Genomic DNA, 20,392 nt, shown 5'->3' with positions numbered 1-20,392 from the left:
AGGTCAGCAAATGCCATACAGACCTGAACAATCAGATCATTCTTGTTGTCTAATTCAATAAAATTAGAGGCTAGTCTAATTTCGTGAAAGCTTGTTTACTCTGTAGTTCTAATTTCATCTCCGGTTTTGCCAAAAGTTCTAGTTTGTCCAATATTATTTTTCAGCGAATGAAAAAGGAGACTGCGCTTTTATCAACCCCACACACGATAAATGCAACAAAACGATCAAGATCAAAGTGACATGCATGCTGTCATTCCGTCGCTTAAAATCTAGTTTAAATTCTAATCCAGTGTTTGGGTAAGCTCTAATTATAATACTAAACTAATTTAGAAAAAATAAAAAAATCTTGTTGTCCCAGACTGCATGGAAGCCACAAACCTCTTCACTTCTGACGGTGTACCCACTCCCGCTGGGTGAAGCTTCCCGGTACTTATGCACGCGGAAGGCTTTCTGTATGTCCGTCACGCGGTAAGCGCATACCGCAGATATAGTGACGAAGTCGCTCTGTCGAAACAGTCACGATAAGCGGCGGCAACACTAAATGAACGCGTTCCATCAACTTTCAAGTATTTGGTAGGAAACGTCAGACTGAAAATCTGTTAAGGTTACCACTAAAGCAGGCCGCCATGGTGCCGCAGTGCAACGGATTCTCGCCAAATGCGAATTCAGTGATAAGGGCTTGTCCAAATTCAGTGACACCCATCAAACTCTGTAAATCAAAACCTATTGTTTTTTCTTTTTTAAATTTTAATGTGAAAAACTTGTTTCCATTTGGAGTCATCTTCACACAATACAGTGCCAGGACCAGAACGCTGTAAACGATCGAAATGGGAGAAAACCGTTTGTTCAAGTTCTACACGCGAGACGCCAACCAGAATGACTCGCGGCAAGATCATAGAAGCACCTACCAAGGGGGTGAATGACCCATAAAATATTCCATCTTCGCTGACCGTGCTGTGGGTTATCATATCAAACGCAAAGCCTTTTGTCTGGCAGAGGAAGGAGGCTTTCAAGAAAGTGGTCCACTGCCCGACGCTGACGACATTTCCGCGATCGTTCGCGCAAACCTGGAAGCAAGATGGCGTCAAGCGATATCCATAACGTAGAATCAACGTAACTAATCAATGATGACGTCACAAACAGACAACACAACCACCGGGTGCAAGCATATCCAAGTTGCTCCATCGCCATCTCTGAACGAGTCTCACCTGCGCGATCCGTGATTTGTATTCTTTTGTCTCCCTGAACACGAAATAGAACTTCTCCACCGTTCGACCAGACACAACCTCGTTGGCGCGAAAGGAATGAATGAACTTTGGGTCGACTTCAAACAAACAACAATTTCGTCATAACCAGCACCTGACAAACTACTAAGTGCTGGGGACTTCTGCATAATCGTTCATCACATGATTTGCAAGCATACGATTTATTGTTTTCCTCTGCTAACAAGTGACACAAGAAGCTCCTTCGGCATAGAGCTGTTCAACCGAAGGTTCTCGATTGAGCTTCATCAACTGGTATTGTTCGATTTGAAACGGAAACACTGATGCTTAGCACTGATGGGAATCTGTCGTTAGTCACTGACGTTTGGACGCCGACCTAGACAGGTCGCGCAGGATGCAGTCATTAAGCAACAAAGGACTCGTTTAATTCTGCTGAGACGACAAGCCGACTCTAGGTTAGAGAGTCAGAGTTGACACATTGCACACTGCTAATATCTCTCTATCTACCATTGCCACATACTGTATGCTTGTCTGGAGCCGCAGCGTTCATTGCATAGCGATCTATATACTGTACACGGACATTGACAACGTGTGAACTAGAGGCCGGTGAATGTTAATTGTGAATCTCAGCCAAATTTACTTAACGCCTCTTTGAGATTACGTCAAAGTGTGATCACTGAAATGCTCAAAAGTTGGTATTTTGAAGTTGAATAAACTGCCTATTATATTTTGTCACAAACGATCACTCACCATCAATCATCTTTCCACGTCCTTGCGACGTACGCAGGGCAGTTGATGACGAAAGGGTCTTCACTAACGTTGTCTGAGGTTTGGTTAAAGTGCGAGATGTAAACGCAATGGATGTGAACGATGAAGATTCCTTCGCCAGCAACAAGGTCGCCTCATCAGCGGGGTCGTAGCTGCACAAGGGAGTCTGGATATCTTTCGCCTCTTCCACACTCCCATCCTGAAACATGGATAAGATTGATGAAAATTATAGGCCAATTTGCGTCCCTCTATTACATTCTTCTCACGAAGCGGGCGACAAGATGCAATAAGTCTGAAAATGTAATAGGTATCCAAAAAAGAGTAATAACATCGGTCATGACGTCTCTCAACGTCTGTTCAGGCTGCTCGATGTTACGGAGAATTACAAGCCAGGTAAGGTCCAAATAAACCGGCAAAACACCAAGCTACCAGAAGATAACATGAGTCAGTGAACGTCTATAGTCAAACCTTACCCGAGTGTTAAGGAATGCATTCTTTGGCTCTAAGGCCATGCTACCGCATAGAAGGATGTGCGTTCGGTTGTAGGACTGCACCACTCGTATGAAGTTATCGCACGTCCCATCGTTTCCTTGTGGCAACCGTCTGCATACGCCTTCTACGGATGGTATCACCTCCCATGGTACAGGCGTCAACTTGCTTTCTGAGATGTTGTCTGTGCAAAGCATGCGGAATATGAATGGGAAGCTGTTGGTAGGAATGCCGCATTGCTCGTGAATTGCAAGAGGTCAAACAATCATAAAGTCAACGACACAACGAGTAAACATTCAACTACTTTCAATCCGTAAACAAACTTCTACAAGGTGGCAGTGCGTCTCAAGTTGTGTTGCAAAATAAATGAATTAAACAAGCTCGGACCTGGATCCTGGCGGTACAGGATGGCTCTGCCTCCGATGTAGAAGATGTTGTCGTGGACGGCGAGTGTCCTGTACTCTCCAATATCAGAATCCGTGAAACTCTTCGGGGAAAGATCAGCTACACAACAACAGAGGAGACGATTATAGCGGAGTAGTGACGCGGTTCAAAGGTGTTGCTTGCGAGCGCAAATCGATTTGGCAAGGAATTAACGCTTTCAACGACAACACGCTCAATAGAGTTAAGCATACAACTCCTATTGTTGCTATAGAATGTGCACTTAGATTGGTCAGTACGCAAACAACCTTACATAATATTTTGTGTCAACAAACCGAACAAACGACTGTTAACAATCAACAGTTAATGTTTATTCGACGTCTCAACCTGGAGAAGTAAAATAAATAAAGCAAAGCAACTGGGGTGGGCCAAATGAGTGCACGTCACATCTTTGTGACAGAACACTTGCATCAACTTCACGCTGATTTAGCATCCACGAACCTTAAAATGTTTAATAGTGCGGGGATTTGTTGCAAAAAGTTGCGCAAAGCTATAAATACACCGCGAAGGTGACGTAACAAACGGTAGAGCATCAGTAGGCCAGAGTCTAACACACAGACGTGAGCCTATTCCAAGTCAACTCTTCAGTGTTTAAGTGGTTTCTGACAAAGATCTAATAGCGCTTGTTGATATAAAGCGCCCTTCATACAACTGGCTTGGTCAGCACTTCACGTCAAGTGCACCGAGAATTGGTACCAAGAAAATTGTTGGTGTAAATCAACGTTGCTTGACGGTGGAGCAACCGAATGATTGGGATCGAAGTTCGCCAGCGCCAACAAGAAACTATGTAGGCGCATACCCTAGCAGATTTTTCATCAATATTTACTTTGATTAATTTCACAAGATCATTATTCATAGAGGTTTTTTGTCTACCACAACGAACCCAACATACAAGCGAATGCGCGCAGGGCTCCATCAGGCTACAACTGAGCGATACTTCCATACAACAAGATTACAAACAACCAGATTCAAAACCAAACCAAGCGACGTCAATGTAACAAGTCTTGTACTACAGTAGTGGAGCGTGGTCGTACTTAGCCCAGGCATTCAACCGAAACGGAAAAGGGTTAAAAATATAGAAGTTTCATGAACAACCAAAGAGAGTTGAAAGCGGAAATGTGAAAACATGTACAAATAGCCGGTTCCCATGGAGCGGTGGCCATTCGTGTCGAAACAGCATGTAATTGAACTTCAATTACAGCACGATTCCAGCTAACTACATATAATTGCGGTTTATTTCTGTCTTTGGATGCTGAAGCAACGTAAAAATGAGACTATTCTTACTGTGACGTGGGATAAAAACACAACAATGTAAATTTCCCAGACTTATTTATACACAGATTAGAAGCGTTGACAACACATTAACGTCATGCGGGCAAAGTGAGGAGAATGTTCCCACAGATACAACAAGGAAATCATAACAGACTTCCATGAACATAAAACATTATGACCGACACTCTTTCAATCAGCCGTCAATCGGTTGTTGTTTGCGTCTGGGTTTTTCACAGAAAAGCTTTGGCCAATTTCAACTCTAATCCATAACCACGTTTAACTTCGATACAACACTGTACCAATAATCGGTGGGACCACAGTACAGGAAAAGCAAGTTACTTATGCACTAAACAAACATCAACTGCTGGGAACACAAATGTTACAGGAACAGTGAAAAATATTGGCTAAACTGAACAAACCAGCTTGGCTAAGTAGTCTATCTCACTTCTCAATCTAAATTAATACGCCGTAAATCAAACTGGAAGTGTCTGCAAAACTCACTAGCAGGGTTGGTTGATTTAAATCAAATGATTTAAATCATTGATTTAAATCATGATTTAAATCAAACAATAAAAATAAAAAAAATCAATTAAAAAAATCAAATGATTTTTTATTTGCTAAAATAAAAATAAATACATCAACAAACGTTTCACTGCTTCTCTGTAATACAAAAGTTATATTTAAATACTTAAGGCTATAGGCTATGCATGTTTTGAAAGGCAACTTAGTTTACTTGGCAGTTCACAAACAGTGTTGTTCACTAAACATAGTTTTTGAGCAAGTTTTTTCCACTTTTGGTCTGCTTCAATCAGAAGTTCGAAATCGATTGGGCACTGCAAAAGCTGGCGAGCTTGTATTTATGTACAAACTTCTCAATGCAAAATAGACTGCAATTTTGTGTCATCTGAACTTTTATTGTTTTGGTATGGTACGTCGGTAACATAATTATATTACACAGTTAAACTTTCTTTGTAACAAGTTTGGTTGTAGGCTATGCATCAGTTGAGCAAAAAAGCAAAGTAACGTGTGCTCAAACGTAAGGAAAAATCTTAGTGTAGTGAGATGACAGTCTGAGACGTACCTCAATCTCGATATGCACATTATGATTTAGAAAAAGCAACATATCACACCTACTTAAAAATATGTGCAATAGACACTAGACAGGCTAGCCTACAATATGATAATAAAAATGATTAAACACTTGCAAAGCAAAGCCTTTCAATCAATCAAGGGGTTAAAAATAATTCTGCTATCTTACTAAAATGATCTCTTCCCCCAAGTAGACTCAACGCTTTTTTATAAAAAAAAAAATCAAAAAAATCTGATTTAAATCAAAAAAATCCGATTTAAATCAAAAAAATCCGATTTTTTTGATTTTTTTAAAAAAATCATGATTTTTTCCAACCCTGCTCACTAGTCTGTCGAAGTTACGACCAAGTTCTAGTTTGTGCAATCAACCCCTTCACATCACGTTGCAGTTCACTCTATTCCCACAAACCATTGCACATCTTAAACTATTTCTAAACTAAACGTGAAGTGCAAAGTCGCTTCTTCTTGCGACAGAACATCTTGTCAAAAACATTCAGTATTCAAATAAGTCGTGCCAGCGTATACAGCAAATCAATCGTTCAATGTAAATAACGGTTGATTTGCCGTCTGGAAAGTATTTACTTTGTAAACAAAAGTAAACAACAGTATTACATCGAGACAACGTTTCAAGTCGCTGAAAAACAACGGCGAACCTGATGCGTCGCTGTAGTCGCGACAACGCCGGTCAGATGAAGACAAGTAGAGGACAATGGTGACCCGAGATTAAGTTTCGTTTCAAACACGATCAAGGAATTCGAATTTGTAAAGAGACAATGGAAACACGGAAGACGCGTGGATGCTATGTATTCATCTTCAACTGCTCTTCATTGAAAAAGAGGATTGAACAAAGATCGAAGTGATGTCTCATACGTCTTTTCTTGCATCCACATGGAAGCATGGGAAGGAGGAAAAGAAGGAAATCAGGCAACGACGCTCTATGTCGCAGCATTTCGCAGTCTGGTTTCATGTTTTAATTGCACGTTTTAGCATATAGGATACTGTTAGTCAGGATATGACCGTGAATCGGCCACGGTTGGTACCCGGACCGCAAGATCCAACATTTTTACATTGATGCAAAGTCTGCATAAGCTGAATCAATGAAAACGACGGATTTTGCTGTCTGGGTAGTTCACATGTTCAACTAAAAGATAGACTTGTTGTTTTGTTGCATTTTATAAGGAATTAAGTTAATTAAGGAATTAAGAAATTAAGTGACAAGATGCCTAATTTATGCGTTGTGTTTGGTTGTAAATAAGGCTATCTTACTTCTGCCGCCAATAATTCTAAGTTTGCTTTTGCTTTAAAAAATATAGCGCTGTTGCCGCAATGAATAAAATTTGTGAGCGGGTTAAAGTGGAAACCTACAAAAATTCTGTTTTGTATAATGAAACATTTTGAAGAAAAGTTTATAAGTTATCGTAAAATAAATAATCTCAACTGGTATTTACATCCAGTTGCGACAGTTCACTCAATCGAAGCATCAAAACGCCCATCATCTTAACCAAGTCCAGCAGCACCTCCACAAAAAAAACCAAAATTACACAACCTGATAAACTGGTAGATTTCTTGCAGAAAGACAGAATATGATTTCAGTGACATAACTGAGGCACACCGCCCAACATTATCTTCTGATAGTGATGAAGTTTGGCTTTACATTCAATAGCCTGCTACATTGCAAAGAAAAAACTTGGTGAAAGCTCCAACTGTGCAATATGCAAACTTTACTTACAGTTGATTTTGCAGCTAAAGCTCCTTTGTACTTTCAGCATTTGTCAAGGGGTGGCTTCACTGTGCCTTTTCAGCCACTTGCAGATTTGGTTTGCAATGCTTTTGCTGTTTTAGACGTTGTTTAAAGGTCTACTAAATGAAAATTTCAAACGGGAAATAAGCATTAAAATGCGTAAACTGAACATTCAAGAATACATTTCAAGAAAAATTACCAAAAAAAAATTGTTTTCAATGGCGCTGGCAAGACCCAAAGTCCAATGTTTCATTTATTTTCATTTTTTTCAAAATAACCGAAAGTGCAAACACCGCTCGAGAATACGTCACAAAAGACAGCAATAACAAAAGCCACGTTACCACATCTGATGTTTTGATGTTGAAATCTGATGTTTGCTGCTCAAGCCCAATCTTGTATTGAAAGCTCTGACAAAAGCACGCGCGCAATGGTGGTCAGACCGCAATGGGGCAAAATTTTATTGAAAATCGTTTTATGGTAGCATGACAGAAAGAACGTGGAAAATCGCGAAGTCAGGTTTTTCCTTTAGTATCCCTTTAAGAAGTACGCAAATGTGAATTGTCTTGCCGAAAGGCTATGCAATAGGTTTTAAAGAAATATCTTTTCTCTGGTGTAGAGTTTATATGTGACACGCATGTAGACAACCACTTTGCATCGAAAATTGTTATCAATATTCATTATGATAATTATCAAAAGATTATAAATGAGACAAAAAGAAAGGATGACATTGTAGCAAAGGTAACGGTGAAAGTAGTTGCAGACTCTATTGTGGTCATGGAGTGTCTTCTCTCCGTCACCATGTTCACTCTCGTGTTTCTAGTATTCCCCACTTCATTGAATGACATATGTATGATTTTCGCATGTCCTTACACTGTTTCTATTGTAAAATTTAGTCTGTGCTGTTATTCTGCGGTGCTTGTTTACTTGGAAATTATTTATTTGTACCATTCATTTATGCCTATGTACAGTTTGGTAATACAATATGTCTAAGGAAGGTAAGCTCAAGAACCTGTTTAATGCAATAAAAGCGCCTAACAAGTCTGTAAAAATACCAGGTGATCAAGTTCCCAGGCCCCTTGGAATGAGTATAGCTCTTAAAATCATCCCGGTCCAAAAATACCCTCCGGACCACCTTGCCAACGCTACTGCCAACTGCTTGGTTAAAACATTGATTGTATGAGGTAGGTATTAACAAAGGCCGGAAGCTTCTCTGGCCGGAACATCCTGCCTCCGGCCAAAATGTTGCTTCCGGCGCATCACTAGTAATAATACCCGCTGAAGCTGGGTTTTTTTTTCGGTCATTTGTCGGTTATTGACCGATTTTTTAGCAAATTTCCGAAAAAAATATACTGTAGTCAATTCGGTCAAAATGTCCGAAAAAATATAAAGTCAATTCGGTCAAAATGTCAATTCGGTCAAAAAGGAAATACTTTCATTAGAAAAAATGACCGAAATGAATAAAAAATGACCGAATTTTTTCAAGTCATTTCGGACAAACGACCGAAAAGTCTCAGCGGAAAAAAAATCCAGCGCTGAAGAAACAATGTTTTAAATCAAACACTTCTCGCGTCACACTTGACCTCTATTCAGCTGAATGGCGTCTTCCTTTTAATAAGGTGGAAAATGAAAATATGTGCTTTGCACCAACCAAGAGCATGATTTTGGGCAACACCAGCGACCATTATAACAAAGCGCGTACTTGACAATGGCTACACGCGTCATTATGATAATCTGTTGTGTTTGCGTGTACCTCACAATAGAAGTACGAGTCTTAGCGGCGACAAGGGAGCGGCCGCATCTTTCAAAGAGTCTTTAATTCGAGCTATCTTTAGACACTGGATATTACCATAAGAATATTGCCACAGACAGGAAGTTCGCCACAAACCTATTGAACATTGTATAACTTGACGTCATTGCCAAGACCTTGGAGCATCGCAAAACAGGCTAAAAGCAATTGAAACATGGCAGTACAACCGGATAGCAGAGACAGGTAAACCCCAACTTTGTGGCAATGAGACATCAATTGAACGGCTGTGAATAGAAGAGTGACGTCGCTGGGCCGGATAAGCAGTACCGGGTATTCCTTTTCAGTTTCTTACGTAACTTAACACTGGAACGGCGTTCTCAAGTAATTAGTTTGATACATGGTAAAGAAGTCATGAATGGAAAGTTGAACTCTATAAGCAAAGGCCACGCCGTTAATGAAAGAAACTTAATTAAATCGGATGATCGCACAAACGCTCATAGAAGCGTACTGGATATCTGTCGTGTTGAGATGCATCTGCTTGATATATTCCTTGTGGTAAAGGGCTCGCACAGCAAAGGGTGCCTCGTGGCTGGGTTTTTTTTTTCGTGGAGACTTTTTGGTCATTTATCCAAAATGACTTGAAAAAATTCAGTCATTTTTTATTTATTTCGGTCATTTTTGGTCATATGTAGTCATTTGACTGTATATTTTTTCGGACATTTTGACCAAATTGACTATATTTTTTTCGGACATTTTGCTAAAAAATTGGTCAATGACCGAAAAAAAAAACCCAGCCTCGTGATGATGTCTCATCGTAACAAATTGCCACGTGCGGCCTTCACAATCCACACTTTTCGTCGCAGATTATTTTGAAAAACACAACTTTACATTCCTAATCTGGGCCAAGCATTTCCGAACGAAATGAAACACATCAAAGATGCCAAAGCTCAACCTAAAGCAGACTGTGCTTGCGAGCTTAGGTAGCTGCCCAGTGCAGTTTGTTTGAAAACTGAAGCATTGTGCTGGAAGCAAACTGCCTTGGTTATCATGACTTGTTTACAAGAGGGCAGAGGCAAGTTATCCTAGTTCTGCCGCCGCGCTCGGTCTCACTTCAATAAATATGACCTTAAAAGCAATTGCACGAATCGATAAAATAAGTGACGAATAGCACAATCAACAAAACCACGAAACTTTGCTGAATAGAGAATTCCCGGCAAGCCAAATAAGAATGGGATGTATTGTATCCACATCTTCGTCACAAGACAGAAACTAGTTGAAACTAAATTTTGTTACTAAACTTGCTGCCTCAGCCAATCCAGGCAACAATCAACAATATAATCAGCAGTTTCGTAAACGATGATGTAACAACCGCAGTGCGCATGAAAAACTAGAAAGGTTTGCACCAACACAGCAAAAATAAATCAATTGTGCCTGTAACGTTTCAATGGTGGAGCAAGTAAAACTCTACACTAAACGGTCCTATAATAATTTACTTAGTGAAGTTAGTGCGCATTTCATCAGTGTCGTGAATGTCGTGGGTCACCATAGCGCTGATTGCGTGCAACTTATTTCAACAGGCGTTCCATGCTTCCATATGCTGATCACGTTGACTAACACGCTGGCAAGGTCGAAGCTCTGTGACGACAGCAAACGTTCATAGTCTGTGCAACTCAAACTCGCAAACTTCCCACAATGCAACCAGGCGAGACGTTTGCATGACGTCACAGCGCGAAACTCGAAGAGAGTCAACATAATTGTTTATAGTCTTCGAAGCAGGAGCGTTTTATTATTCATCAGGTCTAATACATAATGCATAGCCGATCAAGGCGATGAAAACACTACAAGTGGTTCTCCCTCTCCCATCAATGCCACAGCCTCGCGGAGTATTATTGAAGGTACCAAACTACATGCATAACAGTCATCGCTCTATTGAGTGTGGCACAAACCGTGGTGTCACTATCAATGTGCTTTGAATACTATTGCAATAACGTGCCAGCAGCATTTACCAAGTGATGTACAGAGTCAGACTTCAGAGTGCTACGAGACTGGCAACCTTCTTTTCATGTTTTAAGCCACGTATAATGTTGCATAAAGGTTTGTTCAGTCATGGCTTACTCGGTCTCTAGCAAAAAACAATCATGAACGATAAGGCTTGCAAACGACCAGTGGTCGTCGACCACGCAAGACTCATATTCGGCAAAGGCCGACGGTATATACAGTAGGATATAAGTGAACAGTAATACAGCAATATTTTCTCACCGTTCATCTTGTATAGCTTAAGCCATCAGACTGAGTGTAGCCTACGACTTTGCTGGTAAAGTTTGCAGTGACATCAAGTCAGTCTTCGGTCGAATAAAGAGTAGAGAGACCAAAAATTAAACTCAGAGACTTACAATCCGAAGAAAATCTGCCACAAACTAAATTGTCAGAAGGAGTGTTGCTGGATACTTACCCAACACCTCTTAACATAATCACAAGATTTGACTAAAATAAAAACACACACTACAGCAGATGCTGATGCAAGAATTCCCCATCAGAAACATCGCAAGTACTAGGACTGGACGAAATCATTGGTTCTAACTTCTAATTTCAAGATTAATTTATTGATCAAGATCCTGTTATAGAAATTAACAGAAATTAGATAAACTGTCTGTTTTAACTGAGCTTCAAAAAGAACAAATCTGAAAGAAATCCATGGAGCAATGCTGCCAATAGACTCGAGTTGCTTCAACATGTGAATAGCCAAATTAGAGGACAGATAAAAGTGCCTAATATTCTCGGAATTGTTTCAAACTGCAGGGGAGTTTACATACGGAGGCAGCCCGGAGAAGCCTACAACCCTGCTTGCATTCTTACAGTGCAAGATGGAGGAGGGTCAGCAATAGTTTCGACGACAATATCAGTGTAGCAGATGATTGCGGTGGCCAAATCTTTCGATCGTTGCCCGTATGATTGAATCGCCAGTTGACATTATTTGAACATTTAAGATATCATATTTATAATCAACAGCACAAATAATATTCTTGATAGTGATGACATCTTTCAGGACAACAATGCTTCTGAGCATGCTGCTTGTATGGCTACCACAATACCAAGACGTAAATGCTATTGACTTTGGTGGTACGTCTAGGAGTAACAATAGAGCAGGGGTGTCCAAACGTTTTCCCAGGTGGGCCAGATTTGATAATATGGAAGTGCCAGCGGGCCAACAGCCTCGGACAATCTTGTTTGCGTAAAGAAAGATGCATTTATAGTAATATTGTATTTATTTAATGTTCACATTATTTAATGTCCTTTTCATACAACAAAGCAATATACAGGTTTAAATATTTTGTGGTACACATATCATGGCGTGATATCATGGCATGATAAGTCAGGCGATTATAAGTTAGGGATATTAGTGTACAAGTTATCTATTTTTCCATCAAAAATTAACACATGATCCAGAAACTTTGTAAAACAGCTGTCTTAATATAAAGGATGAAATTGACCTCTTGATTTCAATACTCAGGTCAAGTTGGGACAATAGTAGACAAGCGAAATACCAAGTAGTTGACGGCTGCTCAGTTTTGATCTCAAGCCGTTCTTGTTTTGATCTCGAGCACTTCTTGTTTAAATTTATAACCGAGAACGCCTACTCATGGCAGAGAGAAACAAGTTGCTGTCGGCTTTGCAAAAAAGCTCAATTGGCTACAGATGAGCTGGAGCCTTATCAATCAGGGGTCAAGCAGAAAGACTTGAATAGCAATAAGCCCTTTACATTTGCGACAATATCTCGAAAGTGGTCATTGCATTTGCCAGGAAGAAAAGAAAAGTAATGAAATGAATGAATATCACTCGTTACTCTCCAGCCAATAATGATCAATAATATAATAGTTCATTTCTCTATTATGACGCAACAATGATTCTAACTTTCCTCCCTTGTCTGTAAGAAATGCAACTTCACCAAATTTTTTAAAATGCAAGTTGAATTTGCATGATTTCTGTGTCTGCGAGCCAAAAATAACACATTGTGCAACAGCAGGCGCGGTCCATACCAAAAACGTATCGGGGGGCCGGGTGTGGTCCGGGTGTGGTCCGGTTGTGGTCCTCGGGCCGAACTTTGGACCCTTCTGCAATACAGAAACCGTTGTCCTCCACACAGACGTATCTCAAAGATTTAGATAGAATGTTGGTGAAAGAACCCAACTTTTAATTCTTTTGTCCAACCCCTGTATACCACATCAATCCAACTAAGTTGCATTGCTTTTCTTGGTCAGACATCATCGCGGAGAGATCGATGAAAGCAACATAACTGGTGTAAAGAAAATATTATATAAGAAAACTATACCTCATGTTAGTAGCCCAACTAACCCGGTAATGTAAACTGTGAAAAGTCATTTAAATTCGTAAAAGTTTAAGATAAAATGAAGCACTTTTTTATGTTGCAAAGTGGTCGAAATCGGAAAAATATTACACTTTGCTGTACTATGTCAAGTTTTTAGTATAATTAATTGTTTTCTTTCGTTTAAGAAACCTGTTCTCGAAGGCATCGTACCAAACAATAATAGTCATTATCGCAACTTAACTTCAGTTCATCGCGTCCACCAACCAAATTGTATGAGTTGCCGTAAAGCTGAGATGCGCAGCCACATTCAAGAAGTGACGCAAGAACCCAACGATCAGGGTCAGCGAGTGTGTAGAGTGAATCACGAAATTCACCACAAGTTTAAAACAAATTAATCATCAAATCCGTAATATTCCCACACTCGCTGATACATCATTATGACGGAGCATGACTTAGCGCCCACGCTGAGTATCCAGCTTTCAAGTGTCTTTTTCACATAGTCTGCAGACTTTGAATCAATGTAAAAATAGTCATTTTCCAGCTAGGTAGACAACCTTGGATTCTTGGTCGACGATAATTGTCGTCACAACAAGCAAAGTGAAGCAACTATTCAAAAAACGCGGACACACTTCAGTAAAGATGCATGCAACTTCGAGTTATGAAACCACAATTCTTTCAAGGCAAGCAGCAGTAAATCTATTCAATAATATGTGAAAGTAAAAAAAGCGATAAGAAAAAACAAAATAAAAACCAGCCCAGACCAGAAACACAAGAGGTGCGAATGCATGCGAGGGGCTAAGTTAAAGAAAAGTGAAGTGGAATGTAAATTGTGAAAGAATGGAAAAATGCGGACGGTTTTTAATGCGATCACTTCGCCTTTTGGCCGAGAATTCGCTAAACGAAGAGGGTTGTGTGGACATTAACCTCAATACAATGCTTCAGGCAGTTACAAAAAACTTCAAGTAATCCTTGAAGAAGATGAAAGAGAACCTCGAATGACGTCTGGTTTCCAACGCACAGCGTTATAGCAACGCAAACATTTCATAAAACAGATGAATGCTTACCAACCAAGAAATTGACACCTCAACTCCAGAAAACTATTCATAGTAATCCGATGCAACGTCTTCAACGCAACTTCAACATCAGTTTGCAAAAACTGGCATGACAAGAAGGATTTGTCACAGTGAGAACGAATTCGCGCCCAACCAGTAACAATGCAATCGGTGAACCCGCAAGCAAATTGAATAAACAAGGCAACGAATCGCTACTCATTGGTGACGTCACCCGCAAATTACTGACTATTTGTGCAGAGATAAACGCCGTGAAATCAATGCAGCCTTCTATTCCACGTCTGTGGTGTCCAGCGGTACACAGCTGCATGCTTTATGGAATAACTCATGCTATTAAAAGTAACTTTTTCAACAATGTGTTTTAGTTTCAAACAGCCCGAAATGGCTCAAAATAAAACAGCAAGAAACGGTCTGAACGTTAACCAACTGAAAATAATCGCTGGCATATGCGCACCAGCAGCAACTTGCAATTGTTAACATCCGCACAGCCAATATCTCCGGCATCGGTTATTAATTTATTATGGCGTTGAATTTTCAAGGAACAATATTTAAAGTTGCCTGCACAACAGATTCCTGGATGTCAAAATATTCAAGGCAAAAATTATTCAAGGTCCGTGCTATCAATACGTTTCAGCTCAGCCATGTTTCATCATAAAACATTCACACATAAAACAAGGTTCAATTTAGAAAAGTAACATTTGTAAGTTGGTTACAATGTAAGGTCGACGCCGCAATGGAAGATCAATTGACGTAGTAGCGGCCTGGCACTTCAATTTAATTCCTAAGAATGATGTGCAGTGAACTGAAACTATGAAGGTTAAAACATGAATTTATCTGTGTAGCAAAAATAAGGGAGGATTGCTTTGGCTTTGAATTTCATTGTTGAGAAAGCTCCAGTGGCTTTCATGACCAATTCCAGCGAAACAAGGCTGGCCAGCGACCACACCACGTTCACAACGATTGCAAATATAGTGCACCAACAGTAAGCACAACAGCAGAAATATTGTAGAATTAATCACAGGGGCCTGCACAGGTGATAACATGGGAATGACTACAGAACAGTGCCACTTCCAGTCCAGATTAAAAAAACCTGTGATGAAAAAGTGAAACAGTTTTGGTTGGTCCGTCGCGTTCAGCAGCCAGGGTCGAAACATTTACATACATTGAACGGCTGAACGCCTTAAGATGTATTGTATTTAATCATGATGTGATGTTTAATTTGCTCAGGTGTTTTTGATATGAAAATCCACAAATTCACACACATACGCATTCGTTGTGCTCACTCTCCTGGGGAAGTAATCGTCTTAAGGACTCCGTTGTGAGACTAACAGAAACAACGGTTGTGTTGGTTGTGTGCTGCAATGAGACCCCCAACAGAGTGGCCATGCCAAATGTCACACAATAAGAAACTATTTTCAATACAAAATCGATTTTTCTGCATCGGTAGTCGCTTTGTTACTCAACAGTGAATTGTATGGTAGACTCTGAAGACTCACAGATGGTTGGTTAACCTGCGATATTTGCCACATGCTAGTGAACTTTTGGCAAACACATTAAAGATATTTTATTTGAAAATTGAATGAGGCTGTTCACCAGGCATTAAATTAAATGATATGAGATGTTCTACTGGTGCAAATTAAGCTAAACTATCACAAGATGTGATTGATAATAAAACAGCACATGAAAATGGCTTTAACAGCTAAACACAATCTTGCAAATGTATTGTTGCTAGACACTTTATTGTAACAATCAGTTCATTGAAATGGATAACGTGGCCTACGAATTGAAATAATCCGAAAGTTAATTGAAACAAAGCATGAGAAAGCAAGATGGGCAGAACAGATCGGAATCCGTTTCATAGACACACACAGTGACTGCCATATATCAACTATCTGGCTTCATTCATAGCTTGTCTCATCTTGTGCTCTCTCTGGCAATATGTAGTGCATGCGGAAAGAGAAAAGCTGAAAGGGACACAGTACCGGGAACTGGAATATGCAATCAGAAAGTTTTTTGAACAGCTTTATCAAGAGCCACAAGGATGTCATCGTCAAAAACAAGAAGCGGGATCAATGGCCAGATAAAGTTGCTCGTACGTTTCACAAATACATGACATCACAAATGCAGAATCTCAACAGTTTCGTGCTTCCACTTTCGGGTATGCTAATAATCAAAAAAGATGCACACAAGGAGACATCTCGAATAAACATTCTCAACACCTTCAACAAGCTTTCTGTAAACACCAAAGTGTGGATATAACACAAAAGTCCAACCATAGCTTCAGTGACAAACACCACATGTCGTGTTAGTGTGAGAAGGCACGACAACGAAAACATACGAAACGATTCAGGGAGACCAGATTACGTTATTCAACATTCATGTTGGTTTCTTTATCGGTTCCTTTATAAAAGTTTTGGAGCCAAAATGAAACTATATACGCTGCCTAACAATTGAGAAACTGCAAAGTGCAAACAGGCATAAATTTCGCTGAGTCGCTAACACAGTGTTTTCAGAAAGGAACCTAACAAAGGAGGTCATCGAAAATCCAATGATATGTGTAACTACAAATAGATCTCATTTCAACAAGAAACTTGCGTAGCATTTACAAAAATTGAAGTGTTCCATGAGTTGATTAAACGTTAAAAAAGTTAAACCTGCGTGAGGGTATTGCACACAGCACAGGAAGTGAATCCTACACTGTATGATACAAGTCATTGAATATAGATTGATCTAAGCATTTCATGTAAGTGGCAATGAGAGTTCAATTTGTATAACGGTGCAGAACTGCAATTTCGTAGAGAAACACATCGCAAGAAAGTTTTTAAACGTGGATGTCACACAATATGGTTATCAATCACTGTCACGCATATTCAGAAGTCACCAAACAATTGTACAGCATCGATCCACTAAACTTCATTCACCGAAACGCGGATATCAACTTGTTGAAACCACGGGGTTTTCTATTTTTTACTTTAATTAAGCCAAACCAGTTAGCCTCTTGTGCCACCAGGCTTTTAAAAGTACCAACAGTTGTTTATCGCCTTGTCAACGCAGTTCATGGCGCAAATCATATTGTGGATGACTTTGAACTTATCATAGGCGTGGCCGAAGCAAGTCCAATACGAGACGACGATGCAGATTAAGGAGCTTATGAGTTGCCAAGACATTAAATTTACAGAAGCTTTGAATTCAACGTAATCTCTTAGCAATACATTTTAATGTTTCACAAATTAGAGTGCATAAACAGTTCAGATATTTTGTTGGGATCAAGATCTTGCGAAATCTATTACTACAACTACAGTAAAATGTTACTGCAAAATGAACAAAAAAAATGTTACTGCAAAATAAATACAAAATGTTATCACGTGATAAGTATTTCATTGTTTTTGAAAGGCAGAGGGAGAAGTCACAATCCTGCAATTATATTTATCTTGATAACAATTTTTACATTTCATGCATTAAATTTTGGTCCGAAACGAGAAACTCATGCTGTTGATACCCGCCTGCGGTATCTCAAATTTCCTAAGCGTCTATCAAACGTATACTTTACAAAGCAGTGTACAGAACTAATCAACATCTACAGAACGCAAAGTAACTTTTCTTCAATCGTCAACAAGATACCGTCTTCAATGAAACCCAAAGCGGCCAGCACACCTTCAGCCTAGCATCCAACCTACCTGGTTGTTCTACCATGACGTACGGAAAAGAAGACTTGTCTTGCGCGGCAAGTAGTGTGTAGAGCATCATGGAAATCCATAAGCGCATGTACAGATAAGGCCAGGACATTCCTTCGGTTGCAATCTGCCGGGTTTGGCTCGTAATCTTCAATCTAAAACAACAAATATTTTATAGCGATACTGAAGATTCCAATCACTCATTGACATTTACTGCAACACTATATTCATCACTTCACATTCCATGCATGAATAAATAGAGTGGCATCATTCTACTGAACCAGGCGCGGTTGCACTGTTGGTGAGGTTACATATGACAGGAAATTGCACATTCAAGCCTTTCCACAACGCTCATTACAAGAGATGAATTCAGCAAACTGGTGTAATCTTTAACAAATATTTTGAAAAAAAAAACACATCGCAAATTACAAAAAACTAACTGGATCACCAGGCACAGGCTAAGTGTGGGAAAACCTAGCAAAAAACATTTTAAGCCGCAACGTAAGCGACTCGTCCCATAGAACTTAAGACTTTCGTCTCCACAATCCACATCGCTAATAGACCAGTCACAACGTCATCACAAACAATTAGTCGAGTTCATGGCTTGGTAGAGTAGTTAATTGTATAGTTCAATCCATTAACAAAGACAGAATGTAATTATAACGAGCTTTTCATTACTGCATTTCCTATTGGAGAGTTAAAATCGGGAGTAAAAACATTGCCAGGCACAGGGTAGAACTTACAATACTTAAACTCGACAGGCAGCAACATTGCTTAGGTGGCTAACAAGCTATGGGTAGAAATTTAAATATTAACCAATTTAAAAACCGTTAAGTTGTGGCGCCATAAACTTGAACCAACAACCCGCAAATCAGATCAAGCAAATTCAAGTTGTGCAAAGATGTAAAACAAATAAAAACTTTGACGTATTCGATAACACCCGGGATCCATTACAATGACAATACGACATAGTTACTATCAAGTCAACCACGCATCATTGTTCCGGCCAAGCACCCTTCAAAGTCTCACAATAAAGGCTTGTTGAAAAAGAGCTTTACCGATGGTTCTACAATTTACACCAAAAAAAAATTCAAGGAACAGTACTTGGTGAACAAAGCATTGGGAGAAGAGCACAATTCTGGCATTTATAAACAGATGCGCATTTCGGCGAAGTGAATGATCGTGTACTAAAAATTGTCGCATTCATAATCTGATCATGTAGATTGTAGAAAGTTAAAACAACAATATTTGAAAAGCAATAAAGTATTCACAGTCTACATATTCTGGTCATCTTAGAAATTGCTAAAAAATGGCATACTGTGAAAGTTCTTGTTTGGTGGGATTCTACATTTTTTTTAATTTGACCCAAAATGTACTTTAGAAAATTATAAAAACATAATAAAATGCGAACAATGCCACAGGCTCACAAGCAGTCACTTACCAATGATTCCAGCAGTCAGTGATGTGTCAGTTTGTTAAATTCACAGCACAGATGGTAAACACCACACCTATGGATGACGAGCGAACTGCAAAATATTGGTGTCAACAAGTCTTATTTCGTTGATCAAAGTCCATGCAGGAGCTAAACACGTTGGTCTATCTACTGCTGACAAGGCTACACTTGGCAGTGCAATTCTAACTGAGAAAAATTTTAATTCCATTCTAATAGAAAGTAGTGTGATCACAGCTGCTAACAATATACAGGGAGTCCCATGGACAATTTGATGCCTCCCTTGTCCTACATTGAATCAATGTAAAAATTACCAATTTGCTAGCTGGAAAAATAAAAAACATTCAAGAGCTCCCTTCTTATCAGAAGTAACAATTTGGCAATACATGTTTCTTTCAGACCTTCAAGCCGGAGAAAATTCGTAAAATGTGTTTCAAAACTTTCAACTTATAAGAAACTAGCACCTTGGTGTTGCCGTCTGGAAGGGTGGTCACACTTTTCACAAAGCGCTTCACACATTTCAATGCACATCCATGTGTAAAGGTACAAAGTAATACAACACCTCTTGAACTGCTGCAACTAAATAGTAGGAACTATATGTGGCAAGCAGCTGCCTGCATTCGAAACCTCACGCAACGTGTTCCTCCTACCACCTCTAGTACTTTACTAATTAAGAGTTTATGTCCTCCTCGATAAAATCATGCATGGCAAATGACGCCTGTTTACGTTGTTGTTAAAATGTAACACTGCTGTGAACCTGATGAGCAGTTAGGAGACGTCCTTTAATCATGAATGGCCTACAAGCACTACACCCGGTGTATCAAGATTAGAAGTAATGACGACACAATATTTAAAAGAAACAACTAGCACTTCCTGGTCAGATATTTTAGGGTGGCGACCAGCTACCTAATTTGGCCATCAGCTGACGTTCTCTGAGTGCGCATTGTGTTGTTGTAAAGATACCTTCATCACAAGAAGCATCATTCAAAATTAAAATTAAATAATTCATTCTTTTCTGGGCGTCACTCCAAGCTACTGTTGTTTTATCGCAACAATAGATTTCATCTTTCCTGCTTCTAAAAAAACGTGACTAAAATTGAA

General features: G+C 39.5%; 1 protein-coding gene across 1 annotated transcript in view; it reads right to left on the bottom strand.

Annotated features, from left to right (window-relative positions):
- Nucleotides 1-19,368, bottom strand: part of LOC145787967 (semaphorin-3F-like) — a 29,338-nt gene extending 9,970 nt beyond the window's left edge. Inside the window, exons 1-8 of the mRNA XM_082599806.1 lie at nt 19,283-19,368; nt 17,845-17,996; nt 2,868-2,984; nt 2,465-2,664; nt 1,974-2,190; nt 1,209-1,324; nt 909-1,067; nt 379-504 (exon numbers count right to left, since the gene is read on the bottom strand). Coding sequence (XP_082455932.1) covers nt 379-504; nt 909-1,067; nt 1,209-1,324; nt 1,974-2,190; nt 2,465-2,664; nt 2,868-2,984; nt 17,845-17,953 — 1,044 coding nt within the window. The 5' untranslated portion in view covers nt 17,954-17,996; nt 19,283-19,368. The remainder of the gene's footprint in view (nt 1-378; nt 505-908; nt 1,068-1,208; nt 1,325-1,973; nt 2,191-2,464; nt 2,665-2,867; nt 2,985-17,844; nt 17,997-19,282) is intronic.
- Nucleotides 19,369-20,392: the final 1,024 nt, after the last annotated feature.

This window comes from Aplidium turbinatum, chromosome 18 (assembly GCF_918807975.1).
Source record: "Aplidium turbinatum chromosome 18, kaAplTurb1.1, whole genome shotgun sequence".
Taxonomy (NCBI): Eukaryota; Metazoa; Chordata; class Ascidiacea; order Aplousobranchia; family Polyclinidae; genus Aplidium; species Aplidium turbinatum.
The sequence above is the reverse complement of the archived record's forward strand: the minus strand, read 5'-3'. Positions and strand labels throughout refer to the sequence as shown.